Below are 23,965 nucleotides of genomic sequence, written 5' to 3'. Positions count from 1 at the left end.
GGAAGAAGGAAAGAGAAAGATGGTTGCTACGTATGACAACGGCATAGAGTCGAGTCTTAGTATTTATTAGAAAATTTTTTGTTGTGTTGAGTCTAATAAAGGAAATATGACTAGTAAAAAAATATTTTGGTACATTAATGATTAGAGACCGTATTATTTTAACTATTGTATACATAATAGTCTCTAATTAATATAGAGACTATACCACTTGCCCTAATCCAAACATGCCCTGCGTTACGTTGGTGCAGTGAACATGCATGCCGCGGCGGGTGGATGGATAGCTTGTGCATCGTGCATAAACTGCATATGCAGCGAACGGGTGCGGGAATATGCATGTGTGCGCGCGGCGCACATGCCGCCGAGGAGAAGCAGGGGAATTTATTACTCATCCGATGATCAGGAGTTAAAAATATGAATATTATACTACTACTCCGGTCGAGGAGCCGCCGACGTGAGAAGCTTTTTACGGGTGAATTTAATGAACGTACTGTAGTATTGAATACTGGTGACTGTCACAGTACTCCTTCACAACCGTGTCCTTGATTCTGGAACAAGACACGGAGTACGTATATCTAGCTGATGTATCTCGGTGCGTTTTACCTTTTTTTGTGGAAACGAATTTCATCTTCCAAGTCTTTGCAAAAGAACGGTTTCTAGATACGAACAAGCTGTTGGAATTTGGATGGAGGTTGGAGGAAACCTGGTGTTGGTGGCGCTAGACCATAAAAAAACTATCCTGTGGTGGACTCGCAACAGGCCACAGTGTCAAGCCACCCACCGTGGCCCCCCCCCCCCCCCCCGAAGAGCATCCTGCATCCAACACCCACAGCGCCGCGCCTTTCAGGTGCACCCGCTGACTTCGACCATCAAAATTCGTTTATACCCCGTAGGTCTCCGCTTCCCATCCCAAATCACCAATTGCATTTCACAAAAAAAAAAAAACTTGTATTCGAACGAACGACCCAGGACTTTGACAAGTAAATTCCCAGTGGCCTTAAAAAACGCCAAAGAAAATTTCAGAACACTTGAACCAGTAGCGAGACGGAGCCACGGAGGAGGAGGTGAGATTGACGCGGAGGGAGACGGACGGAAGAAGCCCGCGCGTTCCCACGGCACAACGGAGTCGACGCTCGTCCATCCATCCATCCACACCGCGAGCAACCGCGTGCGCGAAAAAATCCCCCTTGCTTCCCACGCTTTCTTTTCCTTCTTCCGTATTTTCCCATAATCCCCCTCACTTTTTACACACGCCAAAACGAATTTCCCCCATGTTCCAAACTTCCAAAGCTTCCCAAATAAATCCACAAGCACAAGTCTCCCCTGCCCCATATTTCTCCCCCTCTCCCTATATATAACTCTCACCCGCCACAAAACAGGTAAACAACTCGCCACAAGTTAGCTCAAGCTCGAGACAAAGAGGGAACCAACAGAAACCACCACGGCGGCGGCGGCGCGACACATCACCGGAGAGATGGCGGTGGCGGTGGCGGCGGCGGTGAGCAGGCAATGGACGAGGGTGCGGACGCTGGGGCGCGGGGCGTCCGGGGCGGAGGTGTTCCTGGCGGCGGACGACGCGTCGGGGGAGCTGTTCGCCGTCAAGTCCGTGGGCGCGGCGGGCGCGGCGGCGCTGAGGCGGGAGCAGGGGGTGATGGCCGGGCTGAGCTCGCCGCACGTCGTCCCCTGCATCGGCGGACGCGTGGAGCGCGACGGGTCGTACCAGATGTTCCTCGAGTTCGCCCCCGGCGGGTCGCTCGCCGACGTGGCGGCGAGGTGCGGCGGGCGGATGGAGGAGCGCGCCGTCGGGGAGTACGCGGCGGACGTGGCCAGGGGGCTCGCGTACCTCCACGGGATGGGGCTGGTGCACGGGGACGTCAAGGCGAGGAATGTCGTGATCGGCGGCGACGGCCGGGCGAAGCTCGCGGACTTCGGGTGCGCGAGGTGGGCAGATTCGGGCCGGCCGATCGGCGGCACGCCGGCGTTCATGGCGCCCGAGGTCGCGCGCGGGGAGGAGCAGAGCCCAGCCGCCGACGTCTGGGCGCTCGGCTGCACGGTCATCGAGATGGCCACCGGCCGCGCGCCGTGGAGCGACATGGACGACGTGCTCGCGGCGGTGCACCGGATTGGCTACACGGAGGCCGTCCCCGAGGTCCCCGGCTGGCTGTCCGCCGACGCGAAGGACTTCTTGGCCAGGTGCTTGCAACGGCGCCCCATTGACCGGAGCACGGCGGCGCAGATGCTAGAACACCCGTTCGTCGCCTCCGCCGCCGGCGACGGCAAGCCGGAGGCCGCGAAGTCCAAATGGGTGTCCCCCAAGAGCACCCTGGACGCCGCATTGTGGGAGTCCGACACCGACGAGGAGGAAGACGACGAACTGTCGCAGAGCACGGCCGAGAGGATCGGTTCACTGGCCTGCGCCGCCTCGTCGCTGCCGGATTGGGACTCCGACGACGGCTGGATCGATGTGATCTCCACCCCTACCGAAGAATCCTGCGAGACCACCACCTCGCCGGCCGACGAGGAGACGACGACTGACCTCAACGGCGACATCAGAATCGCAGAATTCGAGCTTCCCCACATTGACGTGGACAGCGGCAATGGCAACACCACCCACAATGTGGGAGAAGCCAATGCTCAGCACATTATTTCCCCTTCGAATTTAGTTTTCGATCAAGTACTATGTAAAACACCATTTTGTAACAAACACATTGCAATTGAATTCATACCATGTTTTGTCCTCACAAATGTTTTTCTCCCCCTTTCGCTGCTCTGTTCATACGCTCCTCACTTAGTCTCTGCCCTCCTCCTATCGCGCCACGTGTCCGCGAATTTACCGGCCAAAATTAACTGCGGTGACCAATACGTGCGGGAGTGAAACTGCGCGGCAGCTTGCTTGCTCTGCAAGTGCAACACTGCGCCCGCGTAGTAGGAATGAGAAATCGATCAGCTTCAGCAGTTCAGCTTCCCCACCACGGCACATACACACGCCCGAAGCTTCGCTTCCGACGCGAAAGGGATCGAGTCGAGTCGACACGGAAAGCGCATCGCAGCAGCGCAGCGTCAGGGCGGACGCAGAAAGGGGGCCGCGCGCGCGCGCGGTCAATAGCCTTCGGCCTCTCGTGGCGCCGCGGCAGCACAGACAGCAGCATATGGGCCCGTGTCCATTCAGCAAAGGCGAGAGAGAGCGAGCCGACGGTGAAAGGCGCACAAGGGGAAGAACCGAAGAAAAGGAGTTAACAAAAGGTGCCCATTTTACAAGTAAGCGTCGCGTCCTACTACTGCGAGCGAGCGTGCGTGCGTGCGTCGTTGCGGTTGCTTCCACCGGTGGGGATCCGGCATGGGAACGGGATATGCTACTGCCAACTTCGGTGTGACGGTGTCACGGTCCGATTCGTGATTCGTCCCCCCGTTGTTTTTTTCCTCTCTCTCTACGTGCAATTCACCGCGGCGCGGACTCCTCCTCGATCCCGTCGTGCGCTTCTGGATGGCGTACGTGTCGGGTGCGGGATGAGGCGGAGTCGGTGTTCCGGTGGGTTTAACGGTTGACGCCCATATGCTTTTAGCTTTTCCGATGTTTGCAAGACTGCGAAAAGGCTCCGTGTAGATTTTATTATTAGTCGACGCGATGACACGACGCGTACGGGACGCCGCCGCCCGTTTTATCACAAAAGCGAGCGATTTGAGCGGAAGTCCTATGCCCGTCATTCTTGGCGGGTAGAAGTAGAACAGTGATCGATTGGATTAGCATGAGAGCATGGATGAACATTACACATGCTCATCGTGCCTGGACCGCCGTCAGCAATTGAAATCAACGATGCAACACTCTCCCTCTGGTTTTTTAATTTGTAGTGATGTTGACTTTTGCGTTTATATTCAACCAAACATTTTATTAAAAAAAATTATATTTAAAATAAAAAATAATGCTTAAAATTTTTTTAGTGATAAAATAAATCACAACAAAACAAATATATGATAATTATGTAATTTTTGATATGATGAATGGTTAAACATATTTCTAAAGTAAATGTTACCGTGCATTAAAAATCAAGGAGAGTACTTCTTACGACTTACAAGTAATTACAGATAAGATTGTTAAATCGCAGATTCTAAATCAAATTAACATAAGGTGTCATGGTGCTTACCAGCTGATGATTATATAGTACTCCCAGGCGATACATTTAACTACAGAGAGGTAGTTGCATATCAGACGTTTGATAGATTGCCCCTCTCGTTAATTAACCACCCGCAATGCAAACGTAAGAGCCAGCGTCATCCACGCATAACGCATACGTCGATCGAAATCGCCCGGTTTGGATTTGGTCGGCGTCTCCGCAAGCGCGTCAACACAATCCCGGTTGCCACCGCGAGCCGTACAACCCTGAAAGCTGTGGACGCCATCACGCCATCGAGCTGGGCGCCTGGGCCACAGTGCCACTTCCCCCGCACCGGCACCGCGGCGCCACGACGGAGTACGTACGTGCGTGTGGAGTCCACGCGCAGCCGAGCGCGCGGCGCGGCGTGGCGTTGCGCATCTCACCGCCACCACCACCGCGCCTCCTCGCCGTGCGTGCTCATCATCTCGTTCTCATCCGGTTGCCGAGACGGACGAGATGCCGAGCCGCCAACCCGAGCAGCGCAGTGCGATGCGAGGCGCGGCCCGGGCTTTCGGTTGCTGATTTATTTATTTATTTTTTCGTTTTTCTTTTCCTCCGGGAGGGTGTGCGGGTGCCGCTTTCTGGACGCTTTGTGCTTTTCTGTTGCTTTCGCCGCCATTCTCCTCCCTTTCAAGCAACGGGGCCGCCCGATCGATCGATCGATCGAGTGAAGGAATCTTAAAGGTCCGGAGAGATCTTCCGGACCATCGGATGTGCATATCGATCGCTGTCCTGGCTGCGCAATTAAAACCAGCTCATGGAATTGGCGTAATAATGACTGATTAGAGAGAGAGAGAGAGCTCTTTTACGCGGAGGGGTTATCTCACATGACATGACAGGATCATCACCACAGATATTTTATTGTTCCAGGCTGTAGCCAAAATCTTCTTGGGAGCCAAGCAAAACCAAGTACTACTACTAGTACTAGACCTGTAGTGCTAGTGCATCTGATAGAATATTCCCTTAGCTTAAACATGATTGGGGCAAATGACAGTTGTGATTTATACTCTCTCTTGTGCAGGATGAGTTAGGTATGCGGCAAAACGGTGGTGACAATTGTTGGGCACGCACAGTCGGACTGGGATGGGTTGGGTTGGCAGCCGGTTGGCACTAGTTAGTTAAGCTTGCTTGGTGTGTAGTTATCTGAACAAACCCAAGTCAAAAATTACGTTGTAATATTCTAACTTGACCGGTAATTGATCGAGCTAGATACAAATATCCAAACCCCAAATTGATGTCCCAATACAGGCCTTCCAATCATTAGACCCCATGATACCACCGAACTAATTAACCAAAATAATCACCAGCTCAGCCTAATTAAGTTCGGTGGCGTCAAAATATGGCAGCCAACATAGATCAGCAATATAAAAGTGGTACTACTAGTAGTATACTCACGCGACGAGCCAAAGCCAAACGGCCAATCATGAGGCGGCGAACCGGGCCGCGCCATGTGTGCGCGGTCGATCGCTTGTGCAGCCCGCCAAAACCGCGCGTTTTTCATCTGGAATTTTTTTGCCGTTTCTCCGTAGGATTTGCCGTTTCTCCCCACCGTCTCGCTCTCGCGTGCGCGATCGTTAGGCCACCGGCGCGCGCGGTGCCGGCGTGCCAACTGGATAGGCATTGGCTACGTGTATCGCACCGTCTCGTTTCGTCTCGTCTCAGCCAGCCAGATGGTCATTATTGCTCTCCGTTGCAGCTGTTCGGGCAGAAACCAACCGATCGAGCGAGATTTTGCTAAGGACTTGACTCGGCTGGGCTGACTTCACACTGGCGACCCTGGCTGGCTGGCTGGCTCCCATTGTTTAATTAGCCGGGGGAATTTGATTACTCGCTGGTCAAAAATCAAATTCGTTCTTGTTTTTAAAACGAGAGACCATCGATCGTAGGTCAGAGGAGATACACCGACAAAGACACAAAGTGTTTAGGACATGTGCTACTACTTCTCAGAAGCACTCCTATAAACTATTCTTACTGTGTGTACTGTGTTGGTCAATGATCTTATGCGTTCTCTTTGAAGCCCACAGCTTCGCGTTTCTGATCTTCCAGTCGTACTACCTCCTACCTCGCGTGCTTCCGGCATGATAATTGCAGGATGTTGCTATTCATTTCTTGCAATGCCTAATATTTTCCACGAGGATGATGCGAAGGACAAATGTGAATTATACTAGTCTACTACTATGGCCCTGTTTAGATTTAAAATATTTTCTTTAAACTTCAAATTTTTCTGTCACATTAAATGTTTGAACACATACATAGAGCATTAAATGTGGACGAAAAAAATCAATTGCACAATTTATATGTAAATCGCGAGACGAACCTTTGAGTCTAATTACGTCATGATTTGACAATGTGATTCTACGGTAAACATTTGCTAATGACGAATTAATTAGGCTTAATAGATTCGTCTCGCAGTTTACAGACGGAATCTATAATTTATTTTATTATTAGTTTACGTTTAATACTTTAAACATGTGTCCATATACTTTAAAAAAAATTGGCACACCACCAAAACACACGGTATATGAGAAAGGAAAACAGTGAGCAGCAACAAACAATCGCTGCAGCTTCTTCACACTTGTCAGGACCCCAGCAAGAAGATCCGTGAACTGATGAACCTACCAACCTGCACTTTGCCCGCGTACAGGCACAGGTGCCACGTTCAAGAAGAGAGAGAGAGAGAGAGAGAGAGAGAGAGAGAGAGAGTTAGATGGGAACCGAAGGAACGTGAGCCAGATGGCAGAAATGCAGCCAAGTGATCGGTCCAGAAAACAAAAGAGATATAGCTGGGGCGGTAGCGAGGTTGGATCAACTACGCTGGTGCATACTTGCATAATCTGAGAAAATTGACAAGAGTTGTATACCATTTGATGGAAGCAGATCCGAAAAGCAACTCAATTTTAGTGGGTAATGCAATGAACATGATTTTATCATTTTAGATTTGTTCACTTCGCTACCATTTTTAACTCTATCAATTTTGGCATTACTAAATTTTAGTAAGGCAACAAATCAAACACATTTTTGCCATTGCTACCATGCCAAAATTAGAAAGCCCAGAAGCTCTTACTCTCAAAACCTCAATCAATATTTGGTAAGACTTTAAACTAAACGTTGATACCAAAATTTAGTAACACCAAAACGTGCTAAATATTAGTAACGTTGAAAATAACAATAAAATGAACAAAGCATTTACTTCGTTGTTAAAAGCATTGGGTAGGATAAATTAAGCACTGTTATTTCAAGATTTTAAATGCAACCATTAATAGAGTAGTATCATTTGACAGTCCCACCTCGAATAAAATCACACAATCCCGTCAATTCAATTGAAGGATTAAATTTCTCATTTTATGTAAAAGGATTAACTTAGAGCATCGAAACTCATATGATTATTGAGGATTTGGGGCGTCTCCACGTATACACATTATGGCCAATGAAATTGTAAATTTCTAATACACCATATATATACATTATGACCTACATGTTAGCTCTATACTTTCATGTTTCGTATACTTGCCAAGAAATTTATGACTAGGTGTCAACATTTTTTCGCACCTCCACGTAACTTCATGATCCTTATACCAAAATTAGGTATGTTTGGCTGCACTACTTCAGCTGTGACATAGCAATATTGCACAATACTTTGTGTCACTACAAGCAGTTGTGTGGCTGTGTGGTAGCGGCTGCAAAACGTGCATCCGAACACACCTATCAAGGTGAAAATAAATAAATAAAAATCTTATATAGAATTCTTTAACTAAATTGATTGTTTATAACATTCCAAAGAGGAGATAACTTTTGCGATACTATATTTGCCTTTTAGATAGTCTCCACGCAGTATATCTATCTTCAAGCAAAACTGCATGCAATTTCTCTGTACACAAGGGTATATACTTCTTCACCCAATCACCAAAACTGCATGGATCCTTCCACTTTCAACTGGCATTTCCCGGCTCATTCTTCTCCTTCTAGAGTACACCGCCAGTCCGCAACCCTCACACCCAACATTTTTTTAAAAAATTACACAGTTCCATGTTTGTTTATTTTTTTCTAATGAAATCAATTTCATATTTCGAGTTTTCGAGTTTCGACTATCATTTCCTTGCTGATTCTTCGTATATTCTCCAGTACACAGCCACCGTTGCATAGTTGCACCCAACATCCGATTTTTTTGTTAGTTGCTGTCATGCTAATCCAATTGCCAAACCCAGATACCCAAGATTTGCATAGTAGTAGTAACATCTGTCCATAGTAAAGAGCCCCGATCCGTCAATGCAAGCAACACGTTTCCCCCAATCCACCAGAGTTTTTGGGCGAAAAAACCCCAAACCGACACGCCGAATCCCCTCGTGCTGCAATTCTCCCTCGTTTTCCACTTGCCTCGCGCGCAAATCCCACGTTCCGTTCCACCCAAAGCCACCACCACGTGGCCCCCCCGCGGTCAGGATGGCCCCACACGCCAGTGTCTCTACCCCGCACGAGGCTTCGCTCACGTGCTTTTCCCGCGCCCATGCGTCCGGCGCGCCACAACTCGCGCCGAACTCGCGTATAAGTAGCGCGCGCTCGGCTGCGGCCATGGCCAGGCAAAAAACAAACAAACAAAAAAAAAATCCGAGACATACATAGCCAGAGGAGGAAATCAATCGATAGTGGGCATGGATGCGGCGGGGATGATCATCGGCGGCGGCGGGCGGCGGAGGCTGACGAGGGTGAGGACGCTCGGGCGCGGGGCGTCGGGGGCCGTGGTATCGCTGTTCGCGGCGGGGGACGACGAGCTGCTCGCCGTGAAGTCGGCGGCGGGGCCGGCGGGGGCGGCGCAGCTGCGGCGGGAGGCGGGCATCCTCGCCTCGCTCTGCTCGCCGCACGTGCTCCCCTGCTTCGGGTTCGGCGCCGTCGCCGGCGGGGAGTACGGGCTGCTTCTCGAGTTCGCCCCCGGTGGGTCGCTCGCCGACGAGGTTGCGAGGAATGGGGGCCGCCTCGAGGAGGACGATGTCCGGGCTTACGCGGCGGATGTCGCGAGCGGGCTCGCGTACCTCCATGGGGTGGGCATGGTGCATGGGGATGTGAAGGGGAGGAACGTGGTGATCGGCGCCAACGGGCGCGCCAAGCTCGCGGACTTCGGGTGCGCGAGGCGCGCCGACTCGGCTGGGCCGATCGGCGGCACGCCGGCGTTCATGGCGCCGGAGGTGGCGCGCGGGGAGGAGCAGGGGCCGGCGGCCGACGTCTGGGCGCTGGGCTGCACCGTCATCGAGATGGCCACCGGCCGCGCCCCCTGGAGCGGCGTGGACGACGTGGTCGCCGCCGTGCGCCTGATCGGGTTCACCGACGCCGTGCCGGAGCCCCCCGAGTGGCTGTCGCCGGAGGCGAACGACTTCCTGGACAAGTGCCTCAGGCGCCGCGCCGGCGAGCGGTGGACGGCCGCGCAGCTGCTGGAGCATCCGTTCTTGGCGCTCGCCGGATGCCGCGCCGTGGCCGCCGAGGAGACGAAGCCCAAGTGGGTCTCTCCCAAGAGCACGCTGGATGCCGCATTTTGGGAGTCGGACGCCGACGACGAGGACGACGACATGCCGGAGAGCTCGGCCGAGAGGATCATGGCGCTGGCCGTCCCCTGCTCTGCCATGCCGGATTGGGAATCAGACGATGGCTGGATCGACGTCATGAGCAGCCAATCCGAACTTCCCATCGCGGCGGCTGAAACGCCGGCCGAGCAGACGCGCAGCGAAGTTTCTGAATCGCCGGTGGCTTCGCCGGCTTTGGAGACGACGAGCTACGCGAGTGCTTGGGATGAAAGATCGGAAGCTGTAATGGATGCTGACGTGGACGATGACGATGATGAGCTCGTGCACAATGTACGAACTGTTGATACCTTTGTGGATGAACAGCTCCGCCAAGATATTTATTTAGATTTTACTACTAGTGACCCAATTGTACTTCATGTTGATGTTTCTGATGAAAGAAAAGTAAAATTATTGCCTCCAATTCCTGACTGCCTCTGTTCCTCCCCTTCTCTTTCTTTTTTCGATTTTATTCACTCAAATCTGATAACACTACAAACTCAAACTACAAATCTGAAACTTCAAACCTCCAAAAATGTGAAATCGAGGGCAGCGGCATCAGCATTAATTCTTCAGAACGATGGAACGTAGACCGAAACCTCTGAATTTTCAGAACCAGTGATAACCATTTCAGTTACTGCTGGAACTGAGACGTGTTCGTTGGAACTCATGAAAATGACAGCCTCTGTAGCCGTGACCCCCTTTATGACAACTCACCACAAAACCAATTCGTTCAACCACATCTCCTCATCTACTACCCGTATACACAACAATCTCAAACTCAAAGCAACAGCAACAAAAGCTGCATAATCCCATTCCAATGGCAACCTTTTTCATCCAATTGCCGCCAAATGTGGCAACCAACTGAACTCAATCTAGACATGAATCCAATTCACCGTCTCTGCAGCAACATCACTGTCTCCTCCTGCTGCTGCCGTCGGTACAAGTGGCGGCGGCGGCGGCCGAGGAGAAGTGCTTCTGCTGCAATGCTGTTGCTCCGGCGACGATGTGGTGGTAGTGTGCACGTTTGCTGGCAGGTTGGTGGTGGCTGCAGGAAAGCTGGGGAGATGAAGATGATGCAGATCAGGGGTGACACTTGGCCAAAATCTCTGGATTACCTCACCCCGGACAGGTGTACACTGGATGGATAGATAGATTTCCCTAGCTGCCTACCGTCTTGGAGTGGAGTGTTTGCTCTTGTTTCTAGATCCCTACAATTGTTTGTTGAGTACTTGAACTACCACAACATTTTTTTTTCCTTGGCACCAAATTAATCATATCTATTTCTCTATGATCTTGTGCATGAATTACTACAGAATTAGTAGTTTAGTACTAGTGGTACAGTTCTTAAGAACACCACTTGACTAGCTAAAATTTTCAGCTGCAATAATTTTCAGCTGTAATGGTAGAACATGTGTTCATACATGTACTGGTCAAACTTTTTTTTTATGTTCCATTACATAATTATTACAGAGTGCCTCTCAAGAAAAATAAGGGCATCACTGCATCTACACTTCTACTACATCTGAGAGTAGTACTAGATTCAGTAATTCGGTTGCCAGCTCAACATCTGATAAAAACTGTCAAAAGCATCGCCATGTGTCATTGTCACTTATACCTTGATGCTATGAACAACCTTGTAGTTGTAGTACTACTTGGCATGAACTTTCTCCATGTTTCTTGAAGAGCAAGGGAGATAGGAGTTATAGTAGTGGCCATGCCAGCTGCATAATTCTAGAGAGATATCCAGGTGTACAAGTTGCCAGTATGCCACAGAGCCCAGAGGCAGGAACACCTAACTAAACTGTATTCGCTGGGTTACCTTCATGATCCATTTTAAAGTCAGCATCCTGCTGCAGAAAAAGAAAATGGATAATGAGATCTTCTATTTGACGAAAACTATCACCCTAAATTTGACTTCTAGAAGTTAGTTGAGTTTCCACAATTAATTTATCTGAATAAGTTCTGGACTGGTGGAAGTCTGCATGCCAAAGACTCCAGTTTTCAGAGAGAGTTCTGAAGACAACAATTCGAATTCCAGGTCTCTCGAGAGAAGATTCAGGCTTCTCGAACAACTAGATGTTTTGGCACGAAGCTGCGTGGTGCGTCAGCGCTTAATTCGATTGCACGCAGGGCAGGCTTCGTCGTTGACGACGGCTGTGACGCACTGCAGCTACCACCTGCAGGTCAGGTGTATCATCATCTTCTTCTTCTTCTTCCTTTCAGAACTTTCCAAGTCAGCCCCTCCCGTTTCAGAACTTTCCAAGTCATTCTTGGAAGGTAACAATAGCAGTAGCAGTATTATTCTCTGGTGGAGGCTTCAGAAATTCAGACAAAGCCGCCTCCTCCGATCCACGCAGTGGTGCACCAGCGGTAATAAAATGATGAACTGAATTGACTCATACTCGCAAGTGGATAAAGGAAAAAAAAAACAAAAAACAAAGAACATATTTCGACCAACGCAATTCCAAGTCAGCACAACTTGCACAGAAGTGAGATCTTTCTATAGTCTATTTAAACTGTACAGCACTACTGTTCAGCAAAGTACATATGAACATATCCAAAGAACCAAACGGAGTCAAGCTACTAGAAAGATTATATTAATGTTGTAAGCTCGTGCTTAATAGTAATAGACCATGGATCTGTGCCATGTTCTCGTCTACGGAAGCTCGAAACTTTTTACACGATAGCAAATTAGCAAGTGGAAGCTGCAGGCGAGCTTCAGTTAGCAGTTGGTGAGCGCAGGGGAAAGCTCAAAAAACGGCGACCCGAGTGAGTCAAATGCCAAGTGCGGGGCTGCGTGCCGTTTTGGTGGCCGGCGACGGAGGCAACACGGGCTCGTCGACTCGGCGAAGCGCCCTCGCGCGAGCTCACATTTAGTTCTCATTGGCATTGACCGGAGACATTCAGCCTCATCGTTTGGTTGATAAAGATGAGAAAGCGAAACCGCTGATAAAGATGAAAAAGTGAAACAGTATATTTACAAATGGAAAGTATTTTGTGTATATTCACAATTTGATCAGCTAGGCTTAGGCAAAAATAGAAGATTTGACGTCCTGATCTTAAAGCTGCTTCCTCTATGGACTTGTTTTCTTTGCTTTATCTTTGGCTTGTTTGGCTGTGCCAGCAGCATTAGTCCTCCTTTTATTTTGAACTGTGTTGCTTCTTGTAAAGCTGGAAACCCCAGCATTCTGTACTCTCTGTTATGCTTTATGAAAAGCTGGACGTCTGCCTTTTCTCTAAAAGTATTTTGTGAATGAGACTTTTATATATGTGTTCTTAACGAATTAAAAGTAAAAGCTGAAAATTAACTATGATGAAAAAAAATAATTCTAAAACTAACTCTAAATTTAAGGTTGAAAATTTAATTTTTGGCTGATAAGTAAAGATGAGGCTTCTGTACGAGTTGACGATAACTCTTAGAATATTCCTGATCATAGCTTCCAGATCATTTATTTAAAAAGAGTAACAGATGTGCCATAAAACAAACAAGATTTCTCTTGGATTAAAACTTACGTCAGCCTGATGTCAAAATGGCCCATTAAGTTTCAGTTCGCGTTTCCTCCAGCACTGGATCACAGAGAAATTATTGAAGGAAAATGTGCAAACCAAGGTTCTGAAATATAAACATGCGGGCAATAGTGGTTCAGATTATGGAGCAATGTGCGTGGTTCTCTTCTCACCTCCAGTTTCTCAGGGAGGGCTGAAAGTTTAAGCCTGTGAAAATCCAATTGTAAGCTCTGCTGCGGAAATGGTACTGCTCCAATAGCAATAGCCAACATTGGTGGTGTTTGAATCTTCTGAAGATGAAGATGAAGATAAAGATTAAGTGTTTCATGCAAAATGAGGTGGTAATAACGTACGATTAATTAAGTTTTAATTATTACAAACTTGAAAAATGGATTAATCTAATATTTTAGAACAACTTTCATATATAAAGTTTTCGCACGAAACACACTGTTTAGCAGTTTGAAAAACGTGCCACGAGTATCTACAAGTTTATCCAACTTTTGTGCAACAGAGAGTTACCTGATATACACACAGTCCATGAGATTATAGCAGCTGCAGCTTCCAGTCGTCTGAACTTTGGCTCTCCAAACAATTTACATTCTCACCCAACTTTTGATAATCTATAGCTAACAATCTAGAAAATTAATTAGAAAACAAAGGCTGAGAAACCAAGCTTTTCTTCTGGATTCCTAAAAGTTGATTGCCAAACAATTGATTTTTAAAATCTTAAACTTTTCAAACAGGGTCTATGCTGGCTCTATATAGATTATGGTGCTCCATCAGCATCTTCTTAGAAACACTGAATGTTCTGTGTGCACGTGCAAACAAAACAAAAACCGTGTAAGAGCAACCCATTGTTGTCGATTCATAAAAGGAGGATTGGTTCTCGGAAGATCATCACAATAAAGCAATATGGTGGCTTAGTCAATCTTAAGATATATACCGGTTTAATTTATTGGAGGTACATGTGCTTATAGGGCACATCATACATGCATGAACCATGCTGGTTTAAAATTTAATGATTTTCAGTTGGAGTAAACTGTCATGGGATTACCTAGATATTTGTCGATAATATTTCTCTCAGAAAATTGTGAGATGTAAATATAGGACAATCATGTTACAATTACATTGTAACCTGCAACTGCAATATAGCTTGGATGTAACTTTTTAAAATCCCATCATAAAACGCTATTTCTGCAATGGCGTAGGTTGGGGACCAAATCCCCTCATCCGTGCCTGTGCTATGTGATTTTTTTCCTTCTCTGCTTGCACAAATCTTGAAGAGTTCAAACCAAATTATATGAAAGTACATGCAAATTACAACATAATTATACTATTTATATTTGACAAATTTTAAGGAAAAAGTTGTCCGCGAATGTATAGCAAAACAATACTTCCTCCGTCCCAAAATATTGAATCTAGGATGAGATTTGATTCATCTTAGGACAACGAATCATGATATACTAGATTGTAGTTGTACTCCCTCCGTTTCATATTATAAGTTGTTTTACTTTTTTATTAGTCATTTTTTATGGCTAAGTTTATAGAAAAAATTAGCAACATTTATAATACCAAATTAGTTTCATTAAATTTAACATTGAATATATTTTGATAATATATTTATTTTGTATAGAAAATATTAAGTTTGATTATTAAAAAGTCAAACACCTTATAATATAAAATAAAAGGGAGTAATATTTTAGGATGGAGATGTCCTAAAGTATCCAGAGTTTCGGACTGTTGTCAGCCATCCATGATCAATCCAAAGGCAAAAAGAAATGGAGAAGGCTATACGTCCTAGCAATTTCTTACTAAATTCTTACTGATGTGTCATGCTACAATCGAATCGTGAATTGGAGAAGTAATATAAGAGAAAAAATAGTTTAAACTTTACTCGAATAAACTTAAACCAACCTAATTATTGTTTTTCTAGTATGGATGCATGGCTTCCGATGCATGTAGTGGGCTGCACCTGGTGCGTCTGCATGCGTGGGGGATGCAGGTCGTCTGCAGTACGGTAGGAAATCTCAATTGATGCGTGGGTGGAAGCTAAAATCGGACGCCCAATCCGCAGTCACTTCTAAAAAAAAAAAATAGTACGTGTATTAATGCTCGAAAGAAATCTAGCGCCCTGTTGGTGTTGGAGTTGGAGATGAACCCAACCAACGGTCACACTCACACGCCCTCCTCTCCTCCATCCATCCATCCATGCGTGAATGCATGATGCGTCTCCCGCGTCCGGCGCCGCTGAACCCTCCTCTCCTCTCTCTCTTCCCTCCTGCTGGATTGCTTTGGTTTCTTTCATTTGTTGGCTACGACTTCCTTCTGCTCCTCTTTTTTCGTCGTCCTCCTCTCAACGGGAATCCGGTGATGCGCAATCATCGATCGGCGACCTCACCGCCGGCGACCGGACACGGGAACCCACGCGGCCTTCCTCCGCCGGAGTATCCTCCTCTCCTAGGCGCCGCCGGCTCGGATCGTTCTCTTCTTTGTTGGTAAGGAACAGTACGCTGCCCCTCATGTCCATCCCATCTGCAGTAGATTCAGCATTTACATTTCGTTTTGTGTATCTGTGGCGACGTGTTCTTGGTGAAAAATATGTATCGTTCAAATTTCAAGCAACCCAACGAAATACATATCATAAGTTTGAAATTTTTCACATTAAAAAAACAAAAAAAATCCCAAAACATGACGAGCATTTTATCCAGCACTAATAATATGAAGCAAACCGGCCGCTACTTGTCATTTGATATCGAGATTGTGAAGGTTGTGTACATATACATCGCTTGCAGTGTTTTTCGTTTTGTTGCTGTCTGAAATGCTCTTCTAGCAAACGGGATGAAGGATCTCTGTCTCCCTGGGCACAAAAACCACATCAACTCTCTCATATATGTCATTGAAAACAAAATCCATTATTGTCTCTCTGATAACTCAGTGTTAGTTTATCTGCATGGTTTCAGGTGATCAAGAGTTGCAAATAGAATGTTGACCTGTTGCTGTTTAGATGACACCAGATGATAATGTGAGCTTCTACACAATGCTTTCCTGTTTCATTTCCCTCTATTTTGCCTCAACACAAATTTGTCCGCTAAAGATTTTTTTAGTGTTGATCCTGGCTATTTTTCACATTCTGTGAAATCTGAAGGCCCTTATTACTTTAAAGAAAGGCAGCAAGCTTATCAAGTATAGCCGGAAGGGAAAACCCAAGATTCGTGAGTTCAGACTTTCTAGTGTAAGTTCATATGTATGTTCGTTTGCAATCAATGTCAGCTCTTTGCTACAGGATGAAAGTAACGATATTTTTTTTTTTATCGCAGGACGAAAATACATTAGTTTGGTACTCCCACAACAAGGAAAAGTGCCTCAGACTGTCTTCTGTGTCTAAAGTTATACCTGGACAGAGAACTGTAAGTTGAATTGCCACCGGACAGTTAACTGTTGGTGGTTAATTTGCTGACAGTTAACTGTTGGTGGTTAATTTGCTGGTAAACATGAAGCAAGAAAAATATATGTTGTTGGTGATACTCCAAGAGTAAACTGTTTCATTTTAAACATGCAGCAAGAAAAATATATCTTGTTGGTGATACTCCGAGAGTAAATTGTTTCATTTTAATGAATTTTTACATTTTTTTTCGAGCCAAAGAACTTTTACGTTTTAAGTTGTGATCTTATGGATTTTCAATTTTTAACAGGCTGTTTTTAGGAGGTTTTTACGCCCTGAGAAGGATTATCTATCATTTTCCCTTATATACAAGAACGGCCAACGTTCCCTTGATCTGGTAAAATATAAATTCTTTGTACTCGTTTTCATTAACTGGGGTTAAATGATTTTACCCCTAGGTGCTATAGTTTATGGAACACAATAATTTTCTTACAGGTTTGCAAGGATCAAGCTGAAGTAGAAGTGTGGTTTTCGACACTTGAGTCACTGATTACTTCATGCCGTCTAAATTTTCTGAATGATGGTCAAACTGATAGAGTATCATTTTCTGAAGTGAGTTATTCTCCTTTCCCCATTTACATTATTTTAATTCATATTAAAGTCGAGTACAAACAAAAATTCACCTTCATTTTCTACAACTATTTATAATCCAATCCTTGTACAAATGTGGCCATCCCTTTTAAGGATCTGATTGGACTGTTGGAGGTTTCAGCTTCCTTGAGATTCCGATGAGCTAATAAAAATATAGGATGCACAAAAACCATATTTGAGCATACAAAATCATTATTGTTAAACAATTATAGAGAATTAATATACCTAGTAAATCACTTCTGTCATTATGACACCGACTAATTCTGTAATAGTTGTTTGACTTAGCTAGAATATCATCACCTTACTGTTCTTGTTTAACAAATGTTTCTTTTTTCAGGACGTAACAATCTATCAAGATAGCACTTCCTATGATACAACGCTAGATATCGCCTCAAGTATTACACGTAGTTTTAACTCAGCTGGTTATAGCACACCGAATTCATTGAATTCTATTAGAGCAGATGTTGGATCAGACCGCGTAAATATGCTAAGAGCAAGTACAGGAGACAATAGCCGAGTTAGTATTTCCAGTGCCCCTAGTTCTTCCAGTCAAAGTTCTGGACTAGATGACATCGAATCCCTCGGCGATGTTTATGTATGGGGTGAGGTGTGGACTGAGGTGCTACCCTCTGAAGGATCCTCCAACTATTTGTGCAGCAAAACAGATTTTTTAATTCCAAAACCTCTAGAATCAGATGTTGTTTTGGATGTTCAGCAAATAGCATGTGGCTCTAGGCACATTGGCCTTACTACTCGGCAAGGAGAAGTATTCACTTGGGGTGAAGAACTTGGTGGACGGCTAGGCCATGGTACTGATACAGATATCTGTCGTCCCAAACTTGTCGAATCCTTGGCAGTGTCCAATGTGGAATACATTGCGTGTGGGGAGTTTCATACTTGTGTTGTAACTGCATCTGGTGATCTGTATGATTGGGGTGATGGATCATACAATGCCGGATTACTTGGGCACGGAACCGGAGTCAGCCATTGGCTTCCGAAAAGAGTTTCAGGGCCTCTAGAAGGGCTTCAGGTACTCTCTGTTGCATGTGGCTCATGGCATTCAGCACTGACCATGTCAAGTGGAAAACTTTTCACATTTGGTGATGGCACATTTGGTTCTCTTGGTCATGGAGACCGTGAAAGCGTTGCATATCCAAAGGAGGTAGAAGCTTTGAGTGGATTCAGAGCAATGAAAGTTGCATGTGGAGTATGGCATTCTGCAGCAATTGTGGAAATCAGTGGTCAGGCAAGCACAAATGCAATGTCAAGAAAGCTGTTTACATGGGGAGATGGAGATAAGAATCGCTTGGGCCATGGCGATAAAGAAGCGAAGCTAGTTCCAACATGTGTTCAAGCACTCGTTGACCATAATTTCCATCAGGTGGCCTGTGGACATAGCATGACTGTTGCTCTTGCCACATCTGGCCATGTTTTCACAATGGGTAGCTCTAATAATGGCCAGCTTGGGAATCCAAAAGCTGATGGTAAACAACCATGTATGGTGCAAGATAAGTTGGGTAATGAGTTGGTTGAAGAGATCTCATGTGGCTCTAACCATGTAGCAGCCTTGACTTCAAGAAGTGAAGTATATACATGGGGCATGGGAGCCAATGGAAGGTTGGGACATGGTAGTGTTGAAGACAAAAAGAAGCCAACTCTTGTTGACGCATTGAAAGATCGTCATGTTAAGAGCATTTCATGTGGTTCAAATTTCACTACATGCATTTGCATACATAAGTGGGTTTCAGGTGCAGATCAGTCTGTTTGCTCTGGATGCAGGCAGCCATTTGGTTTCACAAGAAAGAGGCACAATTGCTACAACTGTGGACTTGTCCATTGTCATGCATGCAGTTCTAGGAAAGTGCTCAAGGCTGCTTTGGCACCAACTCCTGGCAAGCCACACCGTGTATGTGATTCATGTTTCATGAAACTGAAAGCCGCGGATACCGGCGTTATCAGTTCATATAACAAAAGGAATGTCATCACCAGGCGATCCATTGATATCAAAGATAAGTTAGAGAGACCAGAAATAAGGCCTTCCAGACTTGCAACGACATCACCAGCAGAGCCAGTCAAGTATCAAGAAACAAAAAATGTTAGAAATGAGACAAAACCAGCCGATCCTATGTCCATGATGAAAGCATCACAAGTTCCTGCCATGTTGCAGTTCAAAGATATGGCTTTTGCAGGAACATTTGGTACAGTTCCAACTACCGTAAAATCTATGACAATGGGAGGTCAAATGCAAATGGGCATGCCAATGTTTTCACCATCGCCACCGTCAAAGAAGCCAAGTCCACCTCCAGCGACCGCAAGTCCTCTGATCGGTAAAGTGGACAATGATGGCTTGAAGAAGACTAACGAGTTGCTGAATCAAGACATTTCCAAGTTGCAATCTCAGGTATGAAAGAACACTCTAGATTGTTCTATTTCTTCAATGTGATTAGCTGAATTTGTTAAAACCATTTTTTATGTTGACAGGTTAATAAGTTGAAACAGAAATGTGAAACTCAAGATGAGCAACTACAGAAAGCAGAAAGAAAAGCTAAACAGGCTGCCTCTATGGCTTCAGAAGAATCTGCTAGGCGCAATACTGTCTTGGATTTTGTTAAGCATCTTGACAGTGAGGTACATTAAACTACTATTACTGTGCAACTCTTCATCTATTATTATACTTTCCATGATAGTGTACGTATTTGTTCTACTGTATAGTTTGGAGTATAGTAGCTCTATTGTGTTCCATTTATATTACTGACACGTTTCTATAGCTCAATCAAAATACAGTAAAGGGCGCACGATATAAAATCATGTTTATCATGTTATCCTAGTGTCTTGTATGATCATAATTGCTTCAAAGTTCATGTTTATTTATCATTATTAGAGGATATACTCATGATATCACAACCCTCCATTCTTCAGCTCAAGGTTATTGCAGACAGGGTGCCCGATGATGTTGCTGACAACTTAAAAACTTTGCAAAGCCAGTCGGAGAGATTTCTTGCAGGACAAAGTAGTAATCTAGTGGAGATTACTGGCCTTACTGGACATGATATCGGACACCATAGGTCAAGTAGCACGGGTAGCCTGCCAGTGTCTCAAGATGGCAGTTCTGGAAATGCTAGTGGCTCTTCCATTGCCATGGCTAGTGACTCTCCATGTCACCGTATCATGGAAAACAACTTGAAGGCTCCAGGTGACTTCGCACCAAAGTATGGTACTCATGGAGAAGTGCAGTTGATTGAGCAGTTTGAGCCAGGAGTGTATGTGACGCTTATCCAGCTGAGGGATGGGACCAAAGTATTCAAGCGTGTCAGGTTCAGGTATTCCATCCTCAAATCCTTCTTGGATGTAAAATATATCTTCCAACTTGATTAATCTATCAATAGTCCATCTTTCAAAAAACAACACTTGCACCATCCACACTTTTGAAGGAAAAACTTCGAAGCTTTTGTTTACAATTGAAGTGTGTTCAGTTCAAGATGTGCACTGAAAGCATAGTTCTTTCTATGTTTTTGTTTGAAGCAACAACTCCAGGTGATCATTTATTTATGGTTCATTCTTCTACAATCTTTTTTTTTTTGTTTAGCAAGAGGAGGTTTGCTGAGCAGCAGGCTGAGGAATGGTGGAGGGAAAACCAAGAGAGAGTGTTCAAGAAATACAACCATCCAACTAACTAGGTTCCAAAGAAATAGCAGTGAAAGCAACAACCCATGTGAAATTACTTGTCATTTTTAGAATGAGCTACTGGGTAAGAATCTTGTTTTTCTCTTATGGTTAGTAAATTTCTTTTCCTTTTTAAGATAATGGAAGTATAACTTCTGGCCTCTAGACCAATTAGCAATGCACACAACCATATTTGTGGATGAACTTTGGTGGGTAGAGTCAGATACTCATGCCTCCACAACCACACGGATGGTGCCTACTGAATTGCTGATATACATCTTGAAGAGTATTGATGATTGTCCATTCTTTTGTCGTTCACAGTTTTTTATTTGTATTAGTACATATACACACTAAGTACATTAGTTATTGTAAGAGAGGAATCTTTGTAAACAAACAGTGTGAGTTGTAACTAGTATTTCATGAAGGAAGATCATCATTTGATATTTGTCAACCTTAATGTTCATTAAATTTTGAGTGAAGTGTACAAGCAATCTCTAAACTTGTGCATGCGTATTGTCTAGGTCCTTCAACTCTTAAATATATTTTCGGATCCCTGAACTTGTCCTAAGTGTCATATAAGTCCAAACGTTCTCTAATTCACTTTGTGCGCTGACATGATATACCATGGTGATGCCTACATGTTGGTGGGATCCACAGGTCAGTCACATCTGGATCATCCATCGATGACCAGCAGAGCCACCATGGTGTTAGATGTTTATTTTAGCTTTATATTCCTTTATTTGTAAAGGTTTTTTTTTTCTGCATATTTGTATGCACATGTACCTGTATATATTTGGGCTTATTGCCCTTAGACGAATACAAGTGCTATCTATAACATGGTATTGAGAGCAAAACTAGGGTTAGACTCTTCTTCTTCCCCTAGATGATCATTTTTTTTCTCTCTACGTACGTCTTCACTTACGTGCATCAATTCTTCTATCTCGTACCTCAGTTTTTGTTTTACGTTGTGGTCATGGGCCTATAACTACCGTGGCAGTTAGTTATTGCTGCCTCTTTGCCGGCTACCACCATTATTGTCGGTCGCCACCTGTTCGCCGATGCCGCCCATCCCCGGCCACTGCCTGCTGACCGCCGCTCATTCTTGGCTGCGCTGCCCTTCGCAGGTCGTCTCTCGTCTTCGCGTGCTTGCTTGTTCGCGTGTCACTTCTTTTTTGGTCGGATTCTTTTTGACTGATCAGATCCGAGTGAAAAAAAAGTTAAAAATTTACTTTGGGTCATGTTTTATTGCAAAAGTTTAAGTTTGGACCACAATTTGTCCAATCATTTTATTTTGGACTAGGTAACTTTATCTTTGTTGCACAAGTGATCACCCCAAGCCACATCTTTAGCACTTCAATGACTTCGAGCAAATTGTTAATGACATGTCGACGAATTTTCATACCTATATGCATGTCATACCTTTATCGAGGGAGACACTAGACATGATTAGAAAATAGAGTTAGGGTGGTCTATTATACAACAAAGGTAAAGTTATCTGGTCTAATGTGAAAAGATTGGGTATAGGGTGGTCCAAGTAATATTTTGGCAATAAAACATGGCCCGAAGTACAATTCACTAAAAAAAGGAGCGACTCTCGTAGTTGGTAATGCGGTGCGGTCTTCTCCACTGCTGACTCGTGGTCTTCTTCTTGACCGAGGCTTGTTACTAAAAAAAAAGAAAGGAAAAGATAGAAAGAAAGACATTTCCTGCCTCTGCTTGCTGCCACTTTATTTTTGCGCTTTCTCCGTCACCCGTTGATGTTTGATGATGTCTTCTTTGTCAAGCACAATTTCAGTTTCTCATTGCCTGGATATTTTTGATGGTGTCAACTACAATCATTGGGTTCAGCATATGCGTCATCACATGCATGATAAGAAACTTCACATGAGGGAAACAGTAGTGCGGTGTCGATCTACTCATGGGTGAACACTAAAACATATGATAGTAAACTTCTCCAGGGAGATGAACACCTGACATCAATCATCTAGAAAACTAGTTGACACCCCGCGTTTTACTGAGGGATATGTGGATGAATGCATGTTATACATTATAGAAATGTTAGATGTGTATGTTTAAATAATGTGAAAATGATGTGGAGATAATGAGTTGACATTGTTTACATATTGAGTTCTAAAAATACAACAAAATTTTAAATGATATGTCATGTTTGCATGATATTTAAAATACTCTAGATAATAATTGCTAGTGGGTGATGATCTGGTATACTTGCATATGATTTAAAATACTCTAGATAATAATTGCTAGTGGATGATGATGTGATACACTTGCATGTTGAGCTTTAGAAGTTAGTGGACATTAATTTTATTATAAGATAGGATTCCCTGTCAAAAAAAATCATATGGAAAAATTCAGATTCAGGTACTGAAAAGGATTTGGGAAGACACTCCCCCTTATTTGCTTGGCCTGATTAGTGGGCGCTTATCCAACCTCGCTGGCATTCCTTCCTTCTCTGGATGGGTTGGGCCTAATTAATTATTTTAGCCAATTAATGTGTGTACATGCTCGGAAATTCGAACATAAATCAGAACTCCGTATATGTTTATAGGTCAAGATTGCGTCCCATATAAACAAACAAGGCCAAACTCTTTTTCTTTATTTCTTTCTTGTTAGATCGTTCCAGCTGCACAGTCGGCGGAACCAAACCGAATCCTGCATGTAAGCCAACGCCACGCGATCTGTAGGTTTGTTTAGTGATGGACAACGACGGCGACAACAGTGGAGACATAAGAAATCACCTCGATTCTGCCGATGCTACTTACGCTGCTCTTCACCCGCTTCCCCCTTCGCCGCTACAAAGGCAATGCAAAAATTCTCGTCTCTAATATTTTTACAATTCACTGGTATGATGTATGAAACGCTTGACGATCGTACTTGTGTTTTTATGTGCAATAGCTTTCAAATTTGTTTTTAAATATAGGTATTCTCAGAGTGAGTGTGATACAGACGAAGATAATGTTGTGCATTCCAACTATTTGGTCGTAGACAGTTTCACGAATGTTGCTACAGAATTAGTCCAACCAAATCAATCGGATCATGAT

General features: G+C 44.9%; 3 protein-coding genes across 3 annotated transcripts; all 3 read left to right on the top strand.

Moving 5' to 3' along the window:
* The first annotated feature begins 1,352 nt into the window (after positions 1–1,352).
* LOC127774287 (mitogen-activated protein kinase kinase kinase 17-like) lies at positions 1,353–2,872 on the top strand. Its single transcript, XM_052300523.1, has one exon. It carries the CDS (start codon positions 1,472–1,474, stop codon positions 2,870–2,872), a length of 1,401 nt encoding a protein of 466 aa, XP_052156483.1. The 5' UTR covers positions 1,353–1,471.
* A 5,871-nt stretch (positions 2,873–8,743) lies between these two features.
* LOC127774546 (mitogen-activated protein kinase kinase kinase 17-like) lies at positions 8,744–10,291 on the top strand. Its single transcript, XM_052300805.1, has one exon. It carries the CDS (start codon positions 8,801–8,803, stop codon positions 10,289–10,291), a length of 1,491 nt encoding a protein of 496 aa, XP_052156765.1. The 5' UTR covers positions 8,744–8,800.
* A 5,049-nt stretch (positions 10,292–15,340) lies between these two features.
* LOC127774317 (PH, RCC1 and FYVE domains-containing protein 1-like) lies at positions 15,341–21,416 on the top strand. The gene is made up of 10 exons (XM_052300542.1): positions 15,341–15,705; positions 16,171–16,232; positions 16,356–16,442; positions 16,528–16,617; positions 16,903–16,989; positions 17,088–17,204; positions 17,581–19,644; positions 19,725–19,871; positions 20,163–20,563; positions 20,830–21,416. Exons 2-10 carry the CDS (start codon positions 16,215–16,217, stop codon positions 20,918–20,920), a joined length of 3,102 nt encoding a protein of 1,033 aa, XP_052156502.1. The 5' UTR covers positions 15,341–15,705; positions 16,171–16,214; the 3' UTR covers positions 20,921–21,416.
* The last annotated feature ends 2,549 nt before the right edge of the window (positions 21,417–23,965 follow it).

The sequence above is a fragment of the Oryza glaberrima genome, chromosome 5, assembly GCF_000147395.1.
Source record: "Oryza glaberrima chromosome 5, OglaRS2, whole genome shotgun sequence".
Taxonomy (NCBI): Eukaryota; Viridiplantae; Streptophyta; class Magnoliopsida; order Poales; family Poaceae; genus Oryza; species Oryza glaberrima.
Note: the sequence above shows the minus strand (reverse complement) of the source record. Positions and strands in the feature narration are given on the sequence as shown.

Excerpts from the sequence above, each read along its gene's own strand:
- LOC127774287 (XM_052300523.1), top strand. The coding sequence starts at position 1,472 with ATGGCGGTGGCGGTGGCGGCGGCGGTGAGCAGGCAATGGACGAGGGTG.
- LOC127774546 (XM_052300805.1), top strand. The coding sequence starts at position 8,801 with ATGGATGCGGCGGGGATGATCATCGGCGGCGGCGGGCGGCGGAGGCTG.
- LOC127774317 (XM_052300542.1), top strand. Across the intron at positions 17,205-17,580 it reads ATAGAGTATCATTTTCTGAA|GACGTAACAATCTATCAAGA; the intron begins GTGAGTTATTCT and ends TTCTTTTTTCAG. Across the intron at positions 20,564-20,829 it reads TTCAAGCGTGTCAGGTTCAG|CAAGAGGAGGTTTGCTGAGC; the intron begins GTATTCCATCCT and ends TTTTTTGTTTAG.